General features: G+C 41.8%; 1 protein-coding gene across 5 annotated transcripts in view; it reads left to right on the forward strand.

Moving 5' to 3' along the window:
• Positions 1–26,862, forward strand: part of TFDP2 (transcription factor Dp-2) — a 172,971-nt gene that overhangs the window by 24,661 nt on the left and 121,448 nt on the right. For 3 of the 5 annotated variants that reach the window (XM_032765646.2, XM_075068491.1, XM_075068492.1), the window contains exon 2: positions 4,994–5,076. The exons of the other annotated variants lie outside the window; for them this stretch is intronic. In XM_032765646.2, coding sequence (XP_032621537.1) covers positions 5,062–5,076 — 15 coding nt within the window. In that variant the 5' untranslated portion in view covers positions 4,994–5,061. The remainder of the gene's footprint in view (positions 1–4,993; positions 5,077–26,862) is intronic. 5 annotated transcript variants of the gene reach the window in all.

A 26,862-nucleotide genomic window follows, 5' to 3' on the forward strand; every position in this document is an offset into this window, starting at 1 on the left:
GACCCAGGGGATCCCTGTAACCTTTATGCACACATGTGCCCTCTGCCAGTTGGCATCAAGAGATCCTTGGGTCACAGCAAGCTCATACACATTTGGATAAACATTCTTCTCAACTAGCACTGGCACTTGCACTGACTGCACAGTCAAGGTCTCAGAAGAAGTGAAGCAACAGAGGTTTCCTTTGGGTTTTGGGCTGGATTCGCCATTCCAAGACACAGGCTGGGGTGACTGTAGAATGCTTTAAAGTATTGCTCTGTAACTGCCCCATGTAGACCCTGCTGGCAAACTAGGTACCTTTTAGTTCATGCCAGCAGAGTCTACGCAGGGCAGTTAGACCACAGTGCCTTAGGGTGCTGTACAACTTACCCTTCCTAGTTACCAGCATAGACTCCAAAACCCAGGTAGATCCAGGGGTGTAATGAAGTGATGCCAGGGGGACCAGCCCCCTCCTTTCTCCATCATGGAAGGGTAAGGGGTGGAAATTTGCTGTTACCCTCCATCTCTCTGCCCCTCCCCCAGTAAGTGAGGGGAGCTACTGAGACTGGGCAGCTGGTGCTCTGTACTGCCCTCCCACTCCTTGGTGGCTTTGTGTCAAGTTCTGTTTGGATGGAAATTCAAATTCAGTTACATTCATAAAAACAGTATTTACATTTTTTTATTAAATAAAATTACCTTAACACTACTAGATAATATGAAAATGTTTATCAAAAAGTTTATCAAAACATGTTTTACATTTAAAACTGATTAAACAAAAGAAGTACATGTAGGTGACGAATTGAACTGATTGTCTCTGTGTTCTTCAGGTTAGAACTAGTAGATCTCACTGTGTCACATCTAGTTTGTATTCATAGACTGGAAGAAGAAAAGCTTTCCTGCTTTCTTTCAGCTCTCAGAGTCTCAACTTCGAATGAACTGTCAGTGAACTGAATAAGCTGAAATGCAGAAAATATTCTCTCTGTACCTGCAGAAGAGGCTACTGTTGTCCAAAGCTGGTTTAGCATTTCGGCAACCTCTTGTTCCAGGTGCTTACGCAGTGATTTTCACCAGTTCAGTGGTTTTGACCTTCTTTAAAACTTGGCAGCAAATACATACTCCTAATATTTTTTGTATATAATTTAGATGATTTGAATAGATTATAGTAAAATTAGGCTTTAAGATGTGTTTATTAATTTGAAATTTAATTTTAAAGAGGCTTATTTAAAAACAAACAAACCTGTATTTAAATAAATAATTTAAATCTAATTTTGTAAATTTTTAAAATCAGTTTTATATATTTATTAACCTTGCTGTATGTCAGTAGTAATCTTTAATCTTTAACTGAATTTTTTCTTTGTAATGGCCTCTAATTTTAGAACTATTTCTTTATAAAACTGCTTGAAAATTTTCATAGGTGACTTAGAGTAGTAGTCACCTGTATGTGAGAGCTCATTATTTATTTCAGGTAATGTTCAGTATGGCATAGGTTATTCCATGAGAGAAAGGGTACATTTATATATAGCCTCTTCATGATCCTGCTTGTGCCACCAGTGCAGTCTACATGATGGAAGCTTCTCCGAGCAATGCCTGGCAGAGGAGCACTTGCACGCCCTCTCCTATCCCTTAGCATTCAAATGTTCTGAGGGCAAGGAAACATGGTACCAGCAACACCAGATGGAAATTAAACTTGCTGGATCTGATGGAACCTGGAGCTTTTTTTCTCTGGTGCTTTGATAGTTTTTTTTAATTTATATATTTTTTAGTATAGTTTTTCTTCTATTATAGTTTTACTAATAAGTGGTGCTGTTTAGAGTAAGAAGTTGTGGTTATTTTTAATATAGGGTAAGGCTTGATCCCTGCAGGATGACTGTTCTGAAAAAAAGAAAGTGGATTTTAAGAGATGCTTTGCTGTCTGGCAGTTTTCCAAATTTGGACAATGATGTGAAGTAACTAGCATGTCTTGGCAAAAGCTATCTGCTCTAGGTTTATATCTAGAGCATGCAAGGAGAGACAGGACAGACTTCAGGCACTCTTATTTCAGGAAGCTCTATTAGATAAGCCTCTCAGATTTCAGAAGGTGGAGTATGAAGAAAAAGTAGTTGTATCTGCTCCATTTTAAGCATCTGACCAGATTAAGGTGCCTCATGCGACTAGAATTGGCACCAGAATTACCTCTGTGTGTTCTGGTGGTCAGAGCATTAGATCTGCTCGAGGCTCCTAAGGTATCAGTTGTGGTTCTGAGAAAGAAGGCTGCTGCTAAGACAGCCACTTTTAAGGCCAAATCTCATACAGGTGATTCATTGGATCCATGAGATTTGGATCAGTTCTCCTTCTCTGTTCCCCTTCTCTGTTCCCAGACAAAAGTCAAGATTGGTTACACAAGGGAAACCTTGCCCAACATTTGAAGTTGCAAATACTAGGATTTTCTTGGAGACAAAGATGTCTAAAGGCATAAGACTGGCACAGAGAGTAGTATTGGCTTTAGCACCAATATCAGAACCGAGAAAGACTTATTAATGTCCACCACAGGGAAGACATTTGGATCCAGAGGCTCTCTTATGGAGAGAGAGAGAGAGAGAGAGAGAGAGAGGTTCTGATAGTTATTTCTTGGGCCTCTGTTCCTCAGAAGAGGGGCAGGTCAGAGGACATTTTGTTCCCCCTCCCCCAGAGTTGTTGTCCCTTTCCAAGATTCCAAAGGGATCACTGGGCAAATCTTTTTCTCCCTTAGGACCTACATGTTCTTGGATTCTGATGTTGTCTCAAAAAAAACAAAACAAAAACCTTATGGATCTGAGATCGGATCTGCAATCAGAAAAGGATCAGAACAACCTAAAGAGCCACTTAGGTTTCAACCACTTAGGTCAGGATTTATTCCATCTTTTGGACCTCCTCATCCTATGGGCATGTTTCCAGACTGGGGTACTGACAGCAATGATATCATTTGGCTCATAGCCATATTGGCCTCTGTATAAGAAATTTATGGGATCTCCCCAGTATGGCTGATATAGAAATGTGCCTGCTTCCAAAGATCAGATCAAGACCTCTTCGATCCAGTAGCTGCAGGTAAATCTGCTACTCCTACTGTAGTATCTGATTCTTTGTCAAAGGGAGGTGAGGAAGTAGTTGAGCACTTGGAACAGCAGCAGTCAGAGAATGAGATTCAGACAGATGCTTCCCAGAATGAAAATGTGGGCATAATTTCATCTTCAGAATATACTCTGCAGTTCCACAACCTTGATTGTATTCTTTTATTGTTAGTTATCTTTGGTGACAGTGGAGGACGCATCACATCCTGTTTCTGATATTTTGGGAGCTCCCTCAGAAAATAAAGTATTTTTGCCTAGTTGGATGGTCTTTTACAATGTACAAAAAGCTTATTTGGGCCACTCCAGCTTCCTGTCAACCTATATCTGAAAAAGCTGATGAACTGTACCAGTTACCACATAGGGGGTTATTTTCTTACTCATCCCAGTTCAGACTCTTTAGTGGTAGCAGCTGTGAGCAGCAGGTACGGTGGAAGCCAAGCACATTTTACACCCTACGACGGGGAGGGAAAGAAATTGGGTACCCTAGGGAGGAAAATGTTTTGTTTGGCTGGTATTAGGATAGCTAATATCAGGCTGCTGTGTCCTATTACGAATTTCATTTATGGGATAAGAGGACCACTTACAGAATGCTCGTAGAGCTTCTTTTGATGCTTTGGATGCCAGTGCTAGAGCTTTATCATATACTGCCACTTTGAGAAGATATGCTTGTTAAAAGTTGAGGATCTTGTGCTTTGAGAGTGACTGGCTTCTCAATAATAAAACTGATCTTTTGGAGACTAAAAAAAAAAAAGAGGCAATTCTGTACTCCTCCATCATCTCTGTATTTTATTTGTCACATAGGCATCAACAGCCTCCTTCCTCTCAGACCCAGCAGAAGAAAGTCATTTCAATCTCAAAGTCAAGTACTCTTCAGCTTCTATATCTTCATTGAATTGGAGAGCTCAGATTTGACATGAGACTCAAGTGTGGCCAATCAGTGGGCTTTAGTTTTTCCTACCCTTTTCTTTGGAGACAGTCTGACTCGTTTTGCAAGCCATTGGAATCTGATAACATCCAACAAATTTGTATTCTCCAAATGATTCAATGAGTGGGAATATTCAGAGGCCACTTGAAGAAGAAGAAGAAGAAGAAAAAAGATTGGTTACTTAAAATGACAGTTCTTTGTGATTTAATAAATTAACACTCCCTGCCCTCCTTCCTTTCTTTGAGTCTTCACAGATAGTTTATCTGAGACAACAGTGGAAGGAACAGAGGTGGTAGAGGGCATTGTGTGCCCCTTTTTATTGCCTCACTCTCAGAATGTTTGCAGATAGGGACAGGAGGACTGGAAGGGGGGCATGTGAGCACTTCAGCAGGCAATGCTTGGAGAAGGTTCCACAATCTAGACTGCATTGGCAGACATGTTCCCATGAGTGTGACTATTCCAGTTATAAGTAAGTATTCTTCATTTCTTAAAGACCTGAAAGAGAGGAGAGAGAACTGGGTTTGTACTTTTTCTTGCTGGGACTTAAAGGCCTGAAAAAAAATGCTGCAAGCATGGTTTGTCTTTAAAATGTGAAATCTGGAATCTCAAGTCTTTTCTCTGCTGTTTTTGCTGGAAGTCCTTGGGTGGCCTACAGAACATTTGTCAGTTATGGAGAGAATTCATTCAGTTCCAGTTTAGGGTTAATGTGCACCAATTATAACCAATTCAGGAGTTTTGGTTTCAACAGTTACTAATAGGATAGCCTGCTCCTTTAGCAGTTAATATAGTTAGGCCCTTATGATATACTTGGTACCTCTTTACCATTAATAACTATCCTAAACTGTGTTACATTCCCAGTGGCCTTGCAAAATGTGACGCTTAGTCTGTCTTTGAAAATTATAACCACCCAAGACACCCATTTACAGTCTATGGGGTAATACATTAGTGATGTACTTCAGGAATCCATTTTAATTATATATAGTGTTAAAATCTGTCTTTTTAACAGGATGTACATTTTGAAGATGAAAAAGGATAACTTATGGTTTTACAGAATATAAAGAAATACTGTCTGACATGATGGCAAAAAATGTAAGTATTATAAGCCAAAAGGTCTACCAGTTACTCTGGCCGTGTGAATTTGGCCAGGGATTATGACATTAGTGTAAATTTTATAGTACATGGGCATGGTATGTATGAGAACCCGCTATTGGGACAGTATAAACACTTCCCCAGTATTTTAAAAATATTTATCTTCTTTTACAGCCCATAGGAGAATTAGCTTGATTAGTTAACAGAAATGTTGAGAAAAACCTGTTAACAGGTAGCGCAAAAGTAAGTCTAAGAAATAAGTATTGCGTTTATTTCTGAAAAATGATGAGCTTCCTGGTCATTTTTTCAGGATTGAGTTATAGGAGCTATGTCCAACTCCTATGAAAGTTCTGTCTTCTGTACACAAGTTCTGTTCAACTGATTGACAGTTTAAATGTTTAGTTGAACATAACTGTCATGGGAGTTTGGGGTTATGAAGCTCAAATCTTGCAGTTTTTCTTCCTTCATCTAACTTTTCCTTTTAGTTCCTACAGCTGAAAAACTTCCTCCAGGTTTTGTGTCTCATCTTGATTACTGCAGCCTCCTTCCTGTGATATAAGGCCTAAGGCTAACACCCACATCTTCCTCTTTTGGTTCATACAAAATGCAGTTGCCAAGCTTCTTTCCCTGGAGCTTTCACCAGGTCGTTCTTGTTTTGCATATCCCCACTGGGACTTCAATTTTCCATTGCATCAAATTCAAGTTTGTTGTCCTCACCTTTAAGGTCCTTCATATAACTAACCTCCCTCCCCCCCCACCTTTAATCTCATTTTGTGTTGGGCTTCCTGCCCATTTCTTCCCCTCTGTCAGTGATGCCAGCCTTGAACACCCTTGTCTGCTTCCTTATTCATGAACCGATTCATGAACCCTTTCTGAAATGATTTGTAAGACTACTACTCCCTCTTTCTTCAAATCCCTCTTGAGGTATGTACCATAACAACTCCCCATCCACAAGAAGAAATCAGACAAATAACTGATCCCTGTTTAATTTTAAGGGAGGGAATATTTTCTAGTGAGTTAGAACCATTAAATTATTCCTATGTAAGTGAGCTCTGATTGCCAGTTAAGTCCAGCTACTTCATCATGGTTGCAATTGCTACTCTACACACTCCACAAACGTTAGCCTGTGGTAAACCTACCAGTGTTTCCACCCTGGAACAGATATATGGAGTGCCTAGAGACTAGCATTTATGATCCTGTTAGTCATCTCAAGTTAACTGGTAATCAGTGAACTCAGGCTCAAATGGAATCACAATCTTCATTCTAGACGCAGCCCAAGTTATAGTTACAGTCTTGTTTTAAGTTAGTTTGTAAGCTCTTGGGACAAAGACGATCTCTCTGTTTGTGCAGCACAGTAGGAATTAATCCTGAATGGGGCATCTGGGCATTACCACAATACGAATAAGAAAGGTACACATAATTTGTTCTTTTTAAGTCACATCTAATTGGTAGATCCCCAACCAAGTACTGTTGTATGAAATTGTTGCAGTTACATAAAGAGACCATGTTGGAGGAGGAAAAATCCTAGGAAACACTTTCTGGAAGGTGCTAGTACCTAGTTAATTTTTTTAATCCTGAGCATATAGCTCTTCTGAGACTTGAAGATGAACTTAGAAATAAGACTATTTTTCACAAATATGTATACTCTCACTCAAATTAATTTTTTTGCCATTTGAAATGGAGCAGATGCTTCTGCCATAGACTTTGTACATCAGATTTCAGCGCACAGCAAATGATTGAGTGAGCTATAATGATAGTAGTGCAAAGGATTGGGATTCCTTAGTCACAGTATTGTAGGAAACTATCTCTAGTAGCTGTTCTGTTAATTTTAATGCTTTTGTACTAATACAAAATGAGCATCAAAATCATTGTTTATTTTAATGTATATAATCTTTACCTGGGCCACTTACTGTAACTTGTTGCCTCTGGAATTACTCTAGAATCTTTGCCTCAACAAAGAGGCACATAGTAGGCATTTCTAAACAAAGTGTACTTAAGTGAATAAATACTAAACAAATCTTTACATACAAGCCAAGCTCCAATCACTACAACTAAAAATAATTGTCATTATATAAATATCTGGTCTACTTTTAAAAGTTTTGTCAGCATAACTATGTCGGATAGGAGTGTTTTTTCTTTTTAAAAAATAAATAAATAAAATGCTTTTTTTTTTTTTTTTTTTAAAATCACGTCCCTAACAGACATACTGTGCTGGCAAAAGCTCTAATGCAAGATGTAGTTATATTGCCCAAAAAGTGCTTTTGCATCATAGTTTATTTAGTTGGGGAAGCTGGTAGGAAGTTCTACCAGTGAAAGAACTCTCTTACTGGTATAAACTGCATCTCCCTTGGAGAGTTTGCTGGTGTAGCTATACCAAGATCAGTATACAAGCAAACCCTTTCTGTTGTAGACAAGGTCTAAGATACACTTTGAAGTGTATCATTAATTCTGGTAATAGAATCAGTTTCAAATTAGTCACTCTGGTAAAATTCCATTGTCAAGTACTGAGAAGGTGTAAGAAATTGCCTTTCAGACTACAGAATTGTCAGCTGAATACAGTTAATGCTTCATGAGGTGTTGAACCCCCTATCTGAAAGGTATAAATTAACTGTCTACACAGCCTGTGGCATTTCTTTAGCTCGTCAGGTGCATTCTAAACCTCTTTTTACCTGGGATTTGTAGAATTACTCAAACTAGTTAAATTTTAAATAAAAAAAAATACTGTAACCTAAAAGGGGAAAATGAGGAGTTTTTGTTGCTTGATGATGTATAAAACATTTTTTCAGTAAATGTATTTGCCCTTTAAACATTTCTAGTTCTTGTTCTCAATTGCCAGGTACAAAAATCATAGGTGACTATTCACTTTCACAATATGCATTGTTTCATTTTATTCTTAAGGTGCAACATAAATGTTCAGCATTTATTGTGGAAATTATTAACAAGCAACTTATGTCACAGATTAAATTAATCCTATATCTTCACAAGTAGAAGAAATTGAGTGACTTAAAACGCTTCAGACCTGTAAATTCTTGCCAAAGGTGAACAGAATATTATTTTCAAAATGTTTTAAAATATTGGCTATGAAAGAAAAGTGTTTTTCTCTAATTTTCAGTGTGAAAATTCCTTTTTGAAAGTAGGGCTCATCTTCAATTTATGTAGATTTTCTTGTCAGTCTTCTCTGCTTGTTGGAGTTACACATTCTTGTTCAATATAGTTTATATCGGGGTTTCTCGAACAGGGGTCGCCATTTGTGTAGGGAAAGTCTATGGTGGGCTGGGCTGATGCGTTTACCTGCTCCGTCTGCAAGTCTGGCCGATCACAGCTCCTGCTGGTCTGCTGACTGGGAGCTAGTTGAACTGACATACATCAGATTACCCATCTGTGTCACCTGCCAGGTTATTTGGTATCTCTTGGTTGGGGACACTCCTTTCTCTTCTCTCCTGTTAATGTTCTCTTGTAATCTGCAGGAAGTGAAGATGATGCATATTGCTCCTCATTTTCTTTATGCTGATATGTTACCCCTAAATTTTTGAAATAACTAATTCCAGGTTTTACCGTTTAAGGACATTGCAACTGGACTAAACTGCAAGACTTTGCCAGCACTTGGCTGCTCTCCCCAAACTCAAGAATTCTTAGAGCTAGGCCCAGGTTAAGCAAGTCTGAACTGATTTGATAGATGCAGAATGAGAGAACCTGGAGCAGCTGAATATAATATTCTAGTGGCCCAGGACCTTTCCACAAGTTCAAATAATCATCACCTGGTTAACATTCTTTATGACTTTGTTCTTGACACCCTGTCAGACATGGGTTACACCATGAAGCATGGCCCTTGGGGACAGATATATTTGATTTTCCATTCAGATGGTGGAGTTAACTATTTCCCAGTGAAACCTCAGTGTGTTGATCAGAAACCTCAGTTGAGTGCCTTGTTACTTCTGTTCAGTTCCTCTCTCCTTCCATGCTCGGAAAATACTTGAGATAGCATAGTTCTTGGATGATACTTTCTGGAAAAAGAGCACAAAGGTATTTTAATATAAACTTTTGTGTTATGTTTGAGTTAGTATGCACTCTGGACAATAGTTTTAAAGTGGTTTGAAACCCACTTCTAGGTGGTCTAGACATGTCATTAGTCCCTGCCACAGGCGCTGAGATAGCTGTCCCTCTTATACATGATTGGGTGCCAGATTCTTCCAGGGGATGGGGACCCTAGAAAAGTTAATGCTTTGCATAATACCAGTTTAAATTGATGGCTCAAAGGATTGCCATTGGCATGCACAAATAAAATCCCTCCAGTTTTTTCTGGTGGAGGTATGGAATTGGAAGTAATCTTTTTGGTCTGTCTATGAGCCAGAGTCTGTGTTCAGACCCAATACTCCATCTTTTTAATATGCTCTAAACAGGGCTGTCCTTAGGGTACCAGGAACTGGGGCGACTGCCCTGGCCCTGTGCTTTGGGGGTCCCTGCAGGCAGAGGTGAGGAGGAGCATCCATACCAGAATGCGCTCCGCCCCCCCCCCCCCAATGCCTATTGCCTGCTGCATATCAGGTCAGTTTTGCGGCATCAGGAAGTGCTGGGCAGGAGAGGGGAAGGAGCAAGGGTGCATCACACTCTGGGGAGGGGAAAGAGTGGGGGCAGAAAGAAGCATGGCAGTAGGAGGATCTTGGGGGAAGGGGTGGAGTGGGGGCAGGGCCTGGGCGGAGCCAAGGAGAAGCACCCCTCACAGCAGGTAGGTGCTGAGTTTCTAATGTCTCGTGCCCCGCACTCCCCTAGGTATGGCTCTGGCACTAAAACCCTTGCAAGTGTCAATATATATGCAACTTCATAGCCTTTCCTAGAGCTAGGTGGGCAATGAAAACTATTCTTGCTCCTTTGGCAGTGATCAATTACAGTGCACTTCTGTTGGTTTTCAGAAGTTTCACCTGTTCCAGTCTTGATGTGCTTGCCATGGTCCTGGTGTCTTCATATTCCTCTCTTCATGAAACTTCGCAAATTGAGTGTATTTCAGTCTTCAGGCTCTTGTGCTTTTGAATTTAACCAAGGTATTATAATTATAAGCTCTTTTGGGTTGGAGCTTGTCCATTACGTACTTATAAAGAGCTCTGTTCATGTTAGGAATATTTATTTATAGAATCCTTAATGGGATTTAGTTGAGTTCAAAGTTAACTAAATGTTAAGACATTAAAAAGTGTTTTTTGGTGGTGGTGGTATTGTTTTGTTTTTTAAAGTCTCTTCAAAGCTGTCCTGTGTCTTTGTTCTCATGGTGCACCAAGTCCAAGACAAGTCTGAAGAAGTGTCAGCAGGCAAAGTCCTGTCACTCTGAAATGGCTTCTGATTTGTTTCATCCTTTCCAAACAAATGCTTCTCCTGAAGTAAGTGAGAGAAATTGCCAAAATTATTTTTTCTTTTTTTTTTTCCTCTCAAGAAAGTTAGATGAGGTTCCAAAATAGAACTTAGACTAGAGATAGGTTTTTGTTTGTTCCTTTTTTCCCCCTCCCCCCCCAACCATAATTCCATTTATGGGATGAACATTTTAAGAAGCCCTAAATTACCTTTTAAAATGAACATCATTGTCAGGTTCAGCCCCTGCAAACGATCTACTTGAAGTGCAAGCAAATTTGAAGCCATTCAGATGGTGTTGATTCAGTGTAGGTCACATTTTATTTCCCACCTGGTCTGGTAGGTTCAGTATTATAAGTATTAACTCTTCATAACAGAGCCACAGTTTAGTGAGGTACAGAAGTATAGTTTGTACTATCAACTAGATGAACTGTTTTGGCAATAAGGCTGTTCTGATCTGGCTTGTATCAAATCCCAAATGGTGGTGGAAGAATAATTTAAAAAATCTTACATATTCTTAACTTGTCACTTTTCTTTGTTTTTTGTGATTTTACTACTTTATAAGTGAGAACATATAATATTTCTGTGTAAGTGTAATTAATTCATTTGAGAAATAGGTGCGATATTTTTGTGTTAGGTTTAAACCTACTACACCCCCCCCACCCCCACCCCAAGTGGAGGAGGTATCGAGGAAGTTGTATTTTAGACATCTGTAACACCTTGTCCAAAACTTTCAAAGCACTTTCAAGCTCATGAATAAGCCTTACAACATCTCAGTGAAGTAATTCTTATCTTTTCTATATCATCATCGTTATGTTCCCATTACTCCTCTGGGCATTTAGGGCAGTGAGAAAGCTCCTCCAATTCTGTCTGTTTCTGGCAAGTCTTTCAATGGTTCCACAGCTGTTCCCCAGGTTTTTCAATTTGGCTTCCACACCTCTTTGCCGTGTTGTTTTCAGGGGGCCTCATTTTCGCTTGCCTTCAGGTCTTCCTCTTATTGCTGCTCTGGTGATGGAATCAGTTTCCATCCGAAGCACGTGGCCAATCCATCTCCAGTGCCTCCTGGCAACGATGGTGCTCGTATCCTCTTGGCTGCACTGTGTCAGTAGATCTTGGTTTGAGATTGTTCTGGGCCAAAAGACAAGGAGGATTTTTCTGAGACAGGTTGTATGGAATTAAGACAGTTTTGACACGTCATACTTTCTCATTCCCAGCATTCTGCACTATAAAGTAATGTTGAAAGTACGCAGCTCTGATTAATCTTGAGTCTGGTTTTGGTGTTTTATTTTGATGCTTTCCAGACTGTATTTAAGCTCCTGACGGTGTTCTGGCTTGTTCCACCATCCTGGTCGATGGTGCTGCCCAAGTATGTGACTGTTGCTACACTGGTGAGAACATAATCTTCTATTCATATTGGTGGTGGTGACGTAATATTGAAGGTCAAGATATCGGTCCGTCTTGTGGTTGATTTTCAGTCCAGTCTGATGGCTGACTGCATTGAGTCAAGTTCTCTTTGGGGGGATAGGGGAGGCAATGGATAGAAGAGCGAGATCATCTGCAAAGTCCAGGGCTTCAAGGAATGAGAAGGATGCCCATTTAAGGGTGTCTATCTGCGGCCCAAAAACCTCCCCACTGTGGCCCGTGGAGGGGAGACACGTGCAGACATGTTGCTGGCAATGTCTGCTGCAAGTGCCGCCCCCCACAGCTCCCACTGGCTGGGAGAGAGGGACAGAGATACCATCACTAGCTGCTGGGCAGAGTCAGCCATGGAGTCAGCATCATTAGTTGCCGGGCAGGATCAGCCATGGAGGCAGCATCACTTTTTTCCAGAATGAATAAAAACAAGTCAAAATACTGAACACAACTATCTGATGCACACCTTGCTGCAATTCTGCAGTTTTCAACTGCTCAGTCACTGAGGCCAAACATGAACAAACTGACAACTGAAGTGTTGCCAGGTGTCTGGCAAACACTAAAACTCTCTCTGGCAGGCAAAGAATTGTATACAGTTGTATGAAAGTTTTATTATTTCTAAGAAATTTGAAATAAAAAATACAATAGAAATGTTTTCTTTTCTGAACACTATCTTCAGTGACATTATAGGCCTGCTGGGAGGGTTTGAGGACTGGCACTGGCCTTAAGGTACATTGAGTTTGAGACCTCTGATTTAATGCCTCTTGGTGTGTCTTTTGTTGTATGCTGCATTATCCAGTCAATGGCAGTGTTGAAGAGGATTAAAGACCTGACACATAAGAACAGCTGTACCAGGTCAGACCAAAGGTCCATCTAGCCCAGTATCTGTCTACCGACAGTGGCCAATGCCAGATGCCCCAGAGGAAGTGAAGCTAACAGGCAATGATCAAGTGATCTCTCTCCTGCCATCCATCTCCATCCTCTGATGGATTTTTTACCCTTCCTGGCTAATAGCCATTTATGGACTTCACCACGATGAATTTATCCAGTTCTCTTTTAAACACTGTTATAGTCCTAGCCTTCACAACCTCCTCAGGTAAGGAGTTCCACAAGTTGACTGTGCGCTGTGTGACAGAGATACTTCTTCTAATTCTGTGTAAATCCGGCACCTATTAATTTCATTTGTGACCTCCTAGTTCTTGTATTATGGGATATGTAAAACTTTTCTCTTATCCACTTTCTCAACATCACTCATTATTTTATACACCTCTGTCATATTCCTTCTTAGTCTCCTCTTTTCCAAGCTGAAGAGGCCTAGCTTCTTTAATTCTTCCTATATGGAACCCTCTCCAACCTAATCATTTTTAGTTGCCCTTTTCTGAACCTTTTCTAGTGCTAGAATATCTTTTTTGAGATGAGGAGACATATCTGTACACAGTATTCAAGATGTGGGCATACCATGGATTATATAATGGCAATAATATATTCTCAGTCTTATTCTCTATCCCCTTTTTAATGATTCCTAACATCCTGTTTGCTTTTCTGACCGCCACTGCACGCTGTGTGGACATTTCAGAGAACTATCCACGATGATCCAAGATCTTTTTCCTGACTCATTGTAGCTAAATTAGCCCCATCATATTGTATGTATAATTGGGGATTATTTTCCAATGTGCATCACTTTACATTTATCCCCATTAAATTTCATTTGCCATTTTGTTGCCAATCACTTAGTTTTGTGAGTCTTTTTGAAGTTCTTCACAATGTGCTTTGGTCTTAAGTATCTTGAGTAGTTTAGTATCATCTGCAAACTTTGCCACCTCACTGTTTACCCCTTTCTCCAGATAATTTATGAATAAATTGAATAGGATTGGTCCTAGACTGACCCTTGGGGAACACCATAGTTACCCCTCTCCATTCTGAGAATTACCATTAATTCCTACCCTTTGTTCCATGTCTTTTAGCCAATTCTCAGTCCATGAAAGGACCTTCCCTTTTATCCCATGACAGCTTAATTTACGTAAGAGCCTTTAGTGAGGGCCCTTGTCAAAGGCTTTCTGGAAATCTAAGTACGCTATGTCACTGGATCCCCTTGTCCACATGTTTGTTGACCCCTTCAAAGAACTCTAATAGATTAGTAAGACACGATTTCCCTTTACAGAAACGCGTGTTGACTATTGCTCACAGTTTGTTTTCTATGTGTCTGACAATTTTATTCTTGATATTGTTTGACTAATTGCCCGGTACTGACATTAGACTTACCCGTCTGTAATTGCCGGATCACCTCTAGAACCCTTTTTAAATATTGGCATTACATTAGTTAACTTCCAGTCATTGGTACGAAGGCCGATTTAAGAGACCGGTTACAAACCTTAGTTAATGTTCCACAACTTCACATTTGAGTTCCTTCAGACCTCTTGGTGAATGCATCTGGTCCCAGTGACTTGTTAATGTTGAATTTATCAATTAATTCAAAACCTCCTCTAGTGACACTTCAATCTGTGACAGTTCCTCAGATTTGTCACTACAAAAGCCAGCTCAGGTTTGGGAATCTCCCGAACATCCTCGCTGTGAAGACTGAAGCAAAGAATCATTAGCTTCTCTGCAATGACTTTCATCTTAAGGCACCTTTTGTATTTCGATCATCAAGGGCCCCACTGGTTGTTTGCAGGTTCCTGCTTCTGATGTAGTTAAACATTTTGTTATTACCTTTGGAGTTTTTGGCTAGCTGTTTTTCAAACTCCTCTTTGGCTTTCTTCTTACACTCTTGCACTTAATTTGGCAGTGTTGTGCTCCTTTCTATTTGCCTCACTAGGATTTAACTTCCACTTTTTAAAGGAAATCTTTTTATCTCTCACTGCTGCTTTTACATGATTGTTAAGCCACGGTGCCTTTTTTTAGTTCTTTTTCTGTGTTTCTTAATTTGGGTATACATTGAAGTTGGGCCTCTATTATGGTTTCTTTAAAAAGCGCCAATGCAGCTTGCAGGGATTTCACTTTAGTCACTGTGCCTTTTAACTTTTGTTTAACTAACCCCCTCATTTTTGTATAGTTCCCCCTTTTTTTGAAATTAAATGCCACAGTGTTGGGCTGTTGAGATGTTTCTCCACCACAGGGATTTAAATGTTGTTATATTATGGTCACTATTTGCAAGTGGTCCTGCTATAGTTATCTCTTGGACCAGCTCCTGCGCTCCACTCAGGATTAAATCTAGAGTTGCCTCTGCTGGGGTTCCGCGTACCAGCTGCTCCATGAAGCAGTCATTTAAGTATCAGAATTTTATCTCTGCATTTTGTCTCTGAAGTGAAATGTTCTCAGTCAATAGGATATTGGGTGATTTAAAGTAAAAATTAGAATCCCCTACGTATTTATTGGGTTCTTATTTTGATAGCCTCTCTAGTATTTCCTCTTACATTATCATCTATGCGACTTAGTTATACTTTCTCTGGGTTATGCGTTGTTGAGATAGATCCTCTAAATGTCATATTTTATTCGCTTTGCTGGTTTGGTAAGGCTATTCCATGGGAAAGATTCTATGGAACATATGGATTTCGCCTTGTTCGAATTTTACTTTCTATTTGAATCTACATCTGTTCTTCACGTATAGTGCCACTTCTTCCGCGCGGCAGCTGACCTGTTCCTGTCTTCCGATATAGTTTTGTACTCAGAATGATAGTGTCTCCTGAAGTTGCTCTCAGTGCCACCAAGTTATCTTGTGATGCCTATTATAACAAATCCTTCCTGTCACAATGGGGGAGGGTGTGGTTGGCTGGTGGTGCTTGGTGTGGGTGGGGGGGTGGGGTGGGCGCGTGTTGGGCACTCTAGTTCATCCAGTCATTATTATTTAGACTTCTAGCATTTGTATATAAGCAGGCTTTAAACTTGTCCTGGTTTGGCCATTGCGATATCCGATTCTTTTTATATGACTGTTTGGTTTTATCATACTGATCTGCCCTTATACATTATCCTCTTCCGTCTCTGCCCCTGACACTGGAGATCAGACTCTCTGCCCTAAAGAAAAATCTCGTGTCTGCAGTCCACATCGCTCTACTGCAGCAGTCGGGCTTGCCCTATTTGCTCCTAGTGAAAAACTGGCTCTACAGACGCTTTTTAATCGTTTTGAAGTGCCAGCAGTCTGTTCCAACTTTGTTGTGTGGATGCCCATCTCTCTCTGTACAGGCTTCTCGTCCCATCCAAAAGTTCCCCAGGCCTAATGCACGTTAAACCCCTCCTCTCTGCACCATCGTCTCATCCACGCATTGAGACTTTGAAGCTCTGCCTGCCTACCTGGCCCTGCGCGTGGAACTGGGAGGATTTCTGAGAATGCCACCATAGAGGTCCTGGATTTCAGTCTGTTTCCTAGCAGCCTAAATTTGGCTTCCAGGACATCTCTCCTACCCTTCCCTATGTCATTGATACCTACATGTACCACGACCATCAGCTCCTCCCCAGCACTACACATAAGTCTGTCCAGATGCCTTGAGAGATCCGCAACGTTCGCACCAGGCAGGCAAGTCACCATACGGTTCTCCCAGTCATCACAAACCCAGCTATCTACATTTCTAGTGTTCGAATCTCCCATTACTAAGACCTGCCTTTTCCTAGAAACTGGAGTTCCCTCCCCCAGGGAGGTAACCTCAGTGCGAGAGGCAAGCCCAGCACTATCTGGAAGGAGGGTCCCAACTATGGGAAGGTTTCCATCTGCTCCCATTGACTGCTCTGCTTCCCTGGGCCTTTCTTCCTCCTCAACAGCACAGAGGCTGTCTGAGCGGAGGTGGGACAATCCTACAGTGTCCCGGAAAGCCTCATCAACATGCCTCTCTTAGCTCTTCCAGTTCTGCCACCCTGGCCTCCAAAGCCCGTACGTGATCTCTGAGGGCCAGGAGCTCCTTGCACTGACTGCACACATATGTCACCCGTCCACAGGGCAGGTCATGCTACAGTCAGTGCAATAAACTGGATAGCCCCCACTGTGCTGCTGGGCTTCTGCCTGCATTGTCTCCTAATTACTGAAAGGGTGGTTTAAAGAAAAAGGTTTTGAATGTAGTTTTGGTTTATAGGCTTTAAAGGGGCACTGATAGGACCAACAAAGGACCCCTGCTCCCTTCCCGCTCCCCTGCCAAACTCCCTTGCGAAACTCCCTTGCGAAACTCCCTGTTAGCAGCCCCTGGTCACTTGTATGCAGCTTTATAAGGCCCTGGCCTGAGTGAATGCCCCGCCCACTGATTAAGGCTCAGCCAATTACCAGAGGCTTCTAGTTTTCAAACCTTCCTTTAAAGCTCACAGCCTCCAACTGCCAGCCCCAGCACATGGTCCTTCAAACAACCAAACAAACAGACTGACAAACACAAGCTCAGCACACAGCAAGTAACCCCCAAACACACACACACTATAGACAGTCACTTACCCCACAGATGCTGTCTCTGCTCCTCCTTCACCTGGAGAACTCCCTTGCGAAACTCTTTGTTAGCAGCCCCTGGTCGCAAAGCTGACCTGCCCCTGGTTCTTTTACATCCCTGATGTACTCCTGTTTTGACTTCAAAACTGAGCTCACTGTGATCAACACTGCATGTAAAGTGGAAATTAAAGCTTTTGATGATTATATGGAGAGGGATTCCATATGCCTGCAGAATGCACCATAGGCTGGTTCTGTGAATGTTGTCAAAAGCCTTCTCAAAGTCTATGAAGTTTGTATAGAGTTTCCATTGCCATTCTAAGCATTGCTCTGTTATGTTCTGTAGAGTGAAGATCTAGTCTGTGCATCCATGCCCTTTCTGAAAACCAGCTTGCTCGTTTGATAACACTATGAACTGCCTCTGATATACGCTGAACTATGATCTTACACAATACTTTGCTTGGCACAGATAAAAGTGTTGTTGCACACCAGTTATTGCAATCTGAGTTCCTTCCTTTGATATCTTCACTATAACTCCGTTGGTCAACTCATCTGGCACTTCTTCTCTTTTCCATACTGATCTAAATAGAGGGGCCAGGATAGATACTGTTAACTCAGGATTTACCTTGAATTCTGCATTCAAGTTATCCTTGCCAGAAGCTTTCCCATTTTTTTAAGGATCTGATGGCTTGAATGATCTCTTCCTTAGTTGAGATATCTGTGTTGATATCAAGATATTCTTCTGCCTCTTGGATGTTTGCGTCCTCTATAGTTGGCTCCCTGTTCAGCAATTCTTTGAAATGCTCTGTCCTGTGCATTTCTTGTTCTTTCTGTTAGTAGGTGCCTTGTTTGTCCCTGATGAGTGTGTGTTTGGTGTCTGCTGTTTACCACTGATAAGACGCATCATTTTGTAGATGGTTCCTTGCTCACCACAAGCAGCTGCATCCTCTGCTTGTGTTGCCAGATTATCACTGTCATTTGTCCTCTCACAAGGCGTTTGACCTCCTGCTGTGCCTTGCTATGCTTCTTGCAATATTTGTCCTTTTAGCTTCTGGGATTTTGTGTCTAAAACTTTTTTTTTTCTTCAGAGCTCATCTGGTTTCTATGGCATTCCATGTGCTGGGTGTAATTCACTCCTTCCTCCTTTTCTGCCTGTAGTGTAGACAGGCTTCACTGCTCTGTTTATAAATTGCTGTTATTTTTGTCCCACCTCTTGTTGATCTCCTCATCTGCATTCCCCTCCTCTTCATCCAGGTCTGCAAGTGCATGAAGTCTGTTCTTTAACTGCAGAACAAAGGCTTTTTATATTTCAGGGGCCTTCAGCTTGTCAGTGTCATAACGTCTATGTCCCTAGTGTGGTGGACCCACACTTCTCAGTTTTAGCTTGATGGAGGCTGTAACAAGGTCGTGGTCTCTGCCAACATCTGCATCCCTTCTCACTTCACATCTGTCAGTGAGCGTCACCATTTGACCATACGATGATCAACGGCAATCTGGTTCTTATCTCTGCCATTTGGCGAACACCATGTCAGCTTGTCACCAGGTCATTCATTTTATGGAAATCAACAAGCCTCTCTCTGTTTTCATTCATGGTGCCACACCCATGTCTTCCCATTGCTCTGTCGTCATTTGTGTTGTCCTTACTGACCTTGGCATTCACCTTTCCCATGATGATAGTTAGGTCGTGGTGTGGTACTCACTAACTCTACCTGTAATGCAAGGATGAATTTATCCTTCATTTCTTCATCACTGTCATTTGTCGGAGCACAGCACTGAATCAGGGTGATGTTATTGTGTTCCCTTTCAGTCTGGCTCTCGTAAGTTTGCTGCTGATGGACTTCCATTCAAGCAGGAAATGGTGTTGCCTGTCATCTCATCCAGAAAACAGCAAAGTTTCTCCGAGGCTGCTGTTAATCTTCCTGTCCACCTGCTTACACTGACACCCAGGGTGTGTAAGCTGTAGCATCTCATCTCTGCTGTGACCTGAGCTAGCTTCCCTGTTTCGTTGTTTTCTGTATGTTCCAAAAACCAAGTTTGTTTTTGTCTTGGTGTTGAGCACTTCAGTCTTCATGCCAGTAGCTTCCTTTCGGCTTTCCCCGCTGGCAGCCATACGGGCCATTGACTCCTGAAGGCCATCACACACAGTAATGAAAAATTTCTCCATTGCTGTTTCTGTAATATTAAAAAAAAAAAAAAAAAAAAAAAAAAATTTCCCCTCTCACTCCTATGGCGTGGTATGTGTCTTCCTCCACCTCGGTCTCTACCAGAGGCCTGGGAGTTTAGGTTCTGCGCAGTATCTTAGCCATGTCCTAGCACTGCACTCTCTGGACAGAGAGCTCTATTTGTTCCTGATCTATTGGAGCCACTCAACCCCAGTGGGGAGTGCACAGCCTAGTGCTCTCACCCATCTGGGACCACTTTGCCTTCACTTTCCAACTCATCCTCCTAGTTCCTCTTCAGCCCGGTAACTTCTCGCAACTCTCTTATCTCTTCTCGTTCATTAACCTGACTTACTGCATGCACTGCTAATACTATTCACTCACCGCTGTTTGCTGCTCCTTGTCTATTACCCACGGATGTCTTTCGAATTGCCAGTACCTGCTCGTCCGTCTGAATTCTGAAGTCCCACAGAATCTTAACCCTGCTAATTGCCTCACAACCTTCCTTGAATCTCCCATCTAGGTCTGTGAGGCTATGCCATACAGCTGTTCAGCATGTTCACTGTATAACAATGCCAGCCACTTGGTTGTGCCGATCAGTGTACGTTCTGCGCCGGGGTTGGGGGCTAGGGGGCTGCTTATATCCTGCCACTTATGTTTGGACTGTCTTCTGAGGCCTTCTCTGCCAGTCTGCACGCTTGGGTTCTCACTCTGTTGTGTAAACCCTACCCAAATCACCGCTGCTCATGCATCTGGTCCCTGCAGCTGTCCGTCAATGATCAGTGCTCAAGCCTGCTCTTTTAAATTCCAACCCCTCGCCTCTTCCAGCCACTGTACGGCACCTATCCAATGTCAGCCACTCAGCTGATCGCTCGATGTACGTCCCAGAGATATCTTCTCTGGGCCGGCACGACTTTTCTTCTGCTTGGTTCCCCTCACCATTGTCTCGGCTGCCTCAGAGCATTCTCGCGCAGCAGTATCTTGAGGGGGCCATCGTTACTGATAATCTCTCTGGAAGTTGTTCCGTGGTATTCGTGTCCAGGACAGTGTGCTTTACGGCTGCACCAGGTACGCCGCTTCTTCGCGCTGGTATACAGCACTTCTGTCCAGGAAACGTGGATAACGACTCTGTGTGGCTTGGTGAAGGACAGTTCCACTCTTTTCCGTGTCTATTCGTTAGAGGGCTCGGGCGAGATAGTTACATCAGCGGCACTGGCCTCCATGTCCTCCTTTGGCCAGCTCACTATAACGCAGGGTAGCATGACCGGCAGGGCGTATCTGTTGATGGCGTGGCATCCTTGTCTTCCCACGAGCTGCGTCTTAGGACCTGTCTATCCTTTGTGATACTTGGATGTGCGGTCTCTGCCCCTCATCGGTTTCCATGTGACGTGGGACGCCAGAGTACTTGTAGCTGGTCTGTTATGTCTGACTATGTGGCCCGCTGTAGTCCACCCATCAGTCTTGACTAACCTCTCCTCTCTTCGTACCATCCGCCCACTCTCAGTTCGAAGACATCCGATATCCTCACTGTAGATCTCGCATCAGGGATAGGGTCGAGGTCTCGTTCATTCTTAGTCATACAGCTTATGTCATCCATGTAGAGAGTGTGCTTGAGTGTAGTTCCACTCACTGACCTGTACCCGTATCCAGTCCTCTGTGATTATCTGCTGAGGGGGTTATAAAGCCTAGCAGAACGCCAGCAGGACAGTGCATTCACCTGGTATATGCCGCACTGATGGCCACTGTGCAGGCTGCCTTGAGTTGGACTTCATGTTTGTCTCTTCCATATCACCATTGAGTTCTTGAGGAAGGTCCTTAGTGTCCTCGTTGACGTTGTGTATAGCGCCAGAAATTCACAGATCCCCGTGTGCGCATTGAGTCGTCAGGCTTTCCTGTAGTCAATCACAGCGTGCAGATGTCGTCTGTCGACCTGAGCTTGGCGACTGCTCAGGTATGAGCAACGGTGTTTTGAGCCTCTGTCTGTGTTCCAATGCCCTTCTTAGGTTGCGCTTACTGCCCATATGGTCCTTAGTTGGGTATGATGCCTGATAGACTTTCCATGTTTGTGGAGGGCAAAGGTTATGGCGTAGTGGACGGTTCTGTTTCCCTTCACGGGTCTTCATGATCGCACTCCTCTCTTGTGTTTACCAGTTTGAGACCTGGTGTAGTTCCTTAGCGCGTAGATGTATCATGTTGCTGCGTCATCACGAGTTCATGTCTTAGCCGTAAGGGTGTCTCTGTCAGGTGTCAGTCTTTCTTGACCGTGCTGGATGTCTTCTGACTGTGGTGGTCTGTTTCTGTTCTGGGAGATTGCTGGTCTCTGTTCAGGTCCGCAGCACTTGAACTGGGGTATGATCTTCTCTTTCTCCCATATAGTATCTTCCATACTGTCATTCTTCTGCTGCTGTGGCTCGCTTATATGTGGTGTGCACTGCAGTTGAAGTTACACCTTGGATACTACTTTGGAAACAGGGCATTTACTTTTTGCCTCTCTTCTCTAGTGTATCTCCTGTGCCTGGTTAGCTGAGTGCTGTGAGCCTTTTAGCAGTCCTTCTAGGGCTTCAGATGATCAGGCCCTTGTATGTTTCGTACTGAGTTCTTATTCTAATCTCTACACCCTCTGTAGTTTCACCAGCTGACACTTTTCTCTCTGAAGTCCACTTGATCTATCTCCATCCTTCATTTTCCAGGGTGGGTACATTACTGTTTCTCGTCTGATACTGTAGCCAAGCACAATAGTACTGGTGGAACTACAGAGTTTAGAGATTAAATATACTAATATATATATATTTTTTACGGGACAGTGTTGTTATCCCTGTGCCTAACATCCCAACCTGCAGTACCATGGTGTCTGTTTTTTGTCTGGCCTCTCTCCCACAGACCAGTCTGACATGATTGAACCTTCCAACATCAAAAAGCTTCCACTGACACAGACTCTGGGGATTGTTGGGGCACGCAAGCTGTCCCACCTCGACAAGACATAGACAGCAGAGGACAGCCTTTTCTATATAGGATCTTACAAATATCTGAGCGCCTTCCAGTAGTGCATTAAATTATGAGACTAATATTTGTCATGTTGTTTGTTCTTGCATGTTTTTTCTAAGTTGAAAAAGTGAATGCAGTGGCCTGTTGTGGTAGGTTTTTTAAAATATATTGCTATGTATTAATTTTAGAGAAAGCAAAGTCAAAGAAATGTGCCTTGCACTGGGAGCAATCAGAAATATCCCAATTTGACACATGGCAAAATAATTTGATGTGGTGGTGTCTTACCAAAGGTCACAAGTGATAAATACAATCAGAAAGTTCTAACAGGCAGTCATTTTCCTATATACTAAAATATTGAAGTAAGTTTTTAATGCCTTTGTATGAAGTATCATGCAGTACTTGAAACCCCCACAAACTTGAATGAATCATTGGTCATATTGTCCCACTCTTTTTGAAGCAGGATTCCCCATTGCTTTCTATGAGAAGTCTTCATTAAAAATAAATGGGATGATGCTGCCTTCTTCTGTCACAATTCCATAGGTCTGTGCTGTCTAACTTCTCACACATTTAAGATTCTAATTTCAAAGTATTTCTGAATTATACTTTTTAAATAGTCTAAAGTTTTATAACTTAAGTGGAAAATACGAAGTATAAAACTTTCAGGAGTATTTTAAATAGGTTAATAGTCTTTGTTTCCCTCTAGTTATGTATCAAGTTCAGACTTAGTACCAGTTAATCTTTTTGTGTGGAAAGAACAGAGAAAGGAAGAAGAAAGGAAAAGAGAGAGAATGCAGGCAGGAGAAAGATCATTATAAGAAAATTGAAAGTGACTTAGAGCATGGCGTATAAAGAACATTTAAAACGTCTTTAAAGCAGATATTCTTTACTTATTTGTGAAGTTGGGTCATCCTAAGAACTGTTATAGAATATAACTACTTTCCTTGGCAGCCAAAATAACAGAAAGGAAGCTGCTCATATCCTTGCATCAAATGCCTTGCAAAAGAGGCTGTTTGCATGCACTTGTTTTCTACGGCAGTGTTTCTCAACATTTTTGATGCCAGGGCCCAGCTTACTGCCTTGCTAAACTGTCAGGGGGATCTCAGCAACTGGTGCCAGTCCATGGACCTGACATTGAGAAACATTGTTCAACAGAATACATCTGCTGTCTCAAGCAGGATATTATAAAAAGCAACAGAAGGAAAATAGCACTAGCAGATAAATACTAAAATTGTGCTTTAGGAATATTAAAGGTGACCTCCACAGGAGGAAAAAGTTGGTCATGTGCCTTTTTTCATTTTTGATGCTTTATAAAGTATAAAGATGACCAGCTTTTTTTTTTTTTTTTTTTGAGTCCATTCAAAAAGTGGCTAGTCTGAAAGATTGACTAGAGAGCTAGTGAAATGAAGACCTCACAAGAGCCAAGTTGAACTATTAACAGGAAAATAGAATGTCGGACCATGTAAAACTTTTTTTTTTTTATATTAAATGCATTTTTAGCTTCAATGACTATGCAACATTTTGAATTAAGGAAGCTTTTGTTAAAGATTCAGCAAACTCATCTCCTAAAAAAGAGGAAATCGCAGTAGAAACAAAACAAAAACAACTTTGTAAGTTAAACTCTTTTGGTTATTGACATCCTCAAAGGGAAAGAATATTCCTTGCCAAGTTCACATATAACTCTTCTGCCAAGTATCAATGGCATTAACTGAGGCTAGGTTTAATATGTCTAGAGGATTCTTTCAAAATAAACAAAAGGTATGGCTTGAATCCCTATCTTAACCATTATCCACTCCCAGGTTTTGGAAATAAAAGTCTCTCTAAATATGCCGGTTATTTTTTCCACTTATTTCTTCCCCACTTGCAACCACATAGGAGTCAAAGATCAGCTTTTAATTGGGGGAATATAATATCAAAATGATCATAACTATGAAGTAAGAGGAAGGCTTATCATGCCCCAGCAATTTGCTGTTTTTCACCATTGCTGGGCTGCTTTGGTTTGTTCTGTCCACTCTTGTCACATGGAGTTTATGAAAGGCATAACTTTAAACTGAGGATGAGGCCATCCCATTGCTGAGTTTGACACAAGAAGAAACAGAAAATCTCTTCCCATGACAGAGAGCGTGAAATAGAGGCATTCTCTCAGGAAGCACTTGCAGTAGGAAGAGAAGTGAGGAGCTCAGCTGCATGAGGTTTCACGCTATCTTTGGAAAAATGGCACATGAGCAACATATGGGCGAGTCCATATGACTGCCCTTTCCTCTAGAAACAGCGTTCAGTTATGCCTACAGTGTCTTCCAGGTCAAGTGCAGACACATACGGAATATAGTGCTAGGGTTTGATCCTTGGCTGGCTTTTGGTATTGCCTTGCTGGTTGCCAGTGAAAAGACTTAATATGTTAGGGCTGTGGTTTTGTTTTTTTTGTGTTTGGGTTTTTTTGCCCTCTCCCTACTCTCCACCCAGAGGAGGAGGAGGAGGAAATGTCCTTCTCCCTTTTAATAATCGGGCCTCACTCGGACCACTCAGTTGCCTTCTCTTCCTCATTGGCATGCTGCAGGGTTGGCGGGACTGTTCAGTGATTCTCAAATTTTTGTATTGCTGACCCCTTTCACACAGCAAGCCTCTGAGTGCATCCCCCGTTATAAATTAAAAACACTTTTTAAAATATATATTTAACACTATTATAAATGCTGGAGATGAAGCAGGGTTTGGGGATAACTTCCCGACCCCCTGACGCAGGGGTCGGCAACGTTTCGGAAGTGATGTGCTGAGTCTTCATTTATTCACTCTAATTTAAGGTTTCGCGTGCCAGTAATAAATTTTAACATTTTTAGAAGGTCTCTTTCTCTAAGTCTATAATTAACTGTTGTTGTATGTAAAGAATTTAAGATACTTAAAATGTTTAAGATAAGTCATTTAAAATTACATTAAAATGCAGAGCCCCCTGGACTGATGGCCAGGACCCAGGCAGTGTGAGTGCCACTGAAAATCAACTTGCTTGCTGCCTTCCGCATGTGCGCCATAGGTTGCCTACCCTTGCCCTGAGGGGTCACAAGCTTCAAGTTGAGAATCTCTGGTTCTAGCTACTGTCTCAGTAGGAGGAAGGGGGCAGGTGGGTTTTGTTCTGAGGTTGCCTTCCCTGCCAGCTGTTTGTGCATTTGACGGGGGCCCAGAGACAACATCTTCCTTGGCCGGACAGGAGCTCAGAGCACAGGTGGGGAAAGTAAGAAGCCTTTAACCATCCCCAATCCCCTTCCTGCGTGTGCGGGGAGGGGTGCAGATTAGTGGTGGCGGTGCCTGAAGGGTGTAGAGGAGAACTAGGATTCCTATGTGCTGCAATAATAAAAATACTTTTCCACAGGTCAACAGAAACCTGACTGTGATAGCATGGCTGGCTCCTTGTTTTCAGCTGCTGAAACCAACAGTAATAAATGGTTTAGCGGGAACCTTAACTTTGGATCTTGTGCTGTATAAATCATGCTTCCTCTCAGATGTGCTAACTCTGGCAAAGAATGTTTCACAGTTTTAGAATAAATGTTTTGTTTCTGTATTCTGCTTTGCAGAGATGTGCTGTGGAAATTTTTTATTTAACCTTGAAATTGAGCGAGATTTCCACATCCAAGCCTTTCTTTTTAGGTCCCAGATTGAGGTGTTAAAAGGAGGTTTTGGAGCAAATGGTTACACATTAAACAGATATGTGATCAGGACTAGATGGTATTCAACCAAGAGTTCTGTCAGAACTACTAACTATGCAGTGTGACTTATCATTTAAATCAGTTTCTGTACTGGAGGATAGAAAACGTGATACTTATTTTTAAAAAAGGATCCAGAAGTGATCCTGGCAATTACAAGCTGGTGAGTCTAACTTCAAATTGGGTGAAACTATAGTAAGGAACAGAATTATCAAACACATTGATGAACACAGTTTGTTGAGGAAGTCAACACAGCTTTTTTAAAGCGATGATATGCCTCACCAGTCTATTAAAATTCTTCGAGGGGGATCAACAAACATGTTGACCAGGGCAATCCAGTGGATGCAGTGTACTTGGATTTTCAGAAAGCCTTTGACAAGGCAGCTCACCAAAGACTCTTAAGCAAAGTAAGCAGTCGTGGGATAAAAGGGAAGATACTCTCATGGATCAGTAACTGGTTAAAAGACAGGAAATGAAGGATAAGAATAAATGGTCATTTTTCAGAATGGAGAGACTTAAATAGCAGTGTCCCCCCGGGATCTATACTGGGACCAGTCCTTTTCAATGTATTCATAAATGATCTGAAAAGAAAGAGGTAAACAGTGAGGTGGCAAAATTTGCAGACAATACAAAATTACTTCAGATAGCAGAGTGCGAAGAGTTACAAAAGGATCTCACAAAACTGAGTGACTGGGCAACAAAATGGCAGATGAAATTCAGTGCTGATAAATGCAAAATAATGCACACTGGAAAACAGAATCCCAACCACAGATACAAAATAATGGGATCTAAATTAGCAGTTACTGCG

This window comes from Chelonoidis abingdonii, chromosome 8, assembly GCF_003597395.2.
Source record: "Chelonoidis abingdonii isolate Lonesome George chromosome 8, CheloAbing_2.0, whole genome shotgun sequence".
NCBI lineage: Eukaryota > Metazoa > Chordata > Testudines > Testudinidae > Chelonoidis > Chelonoidis abingdonii.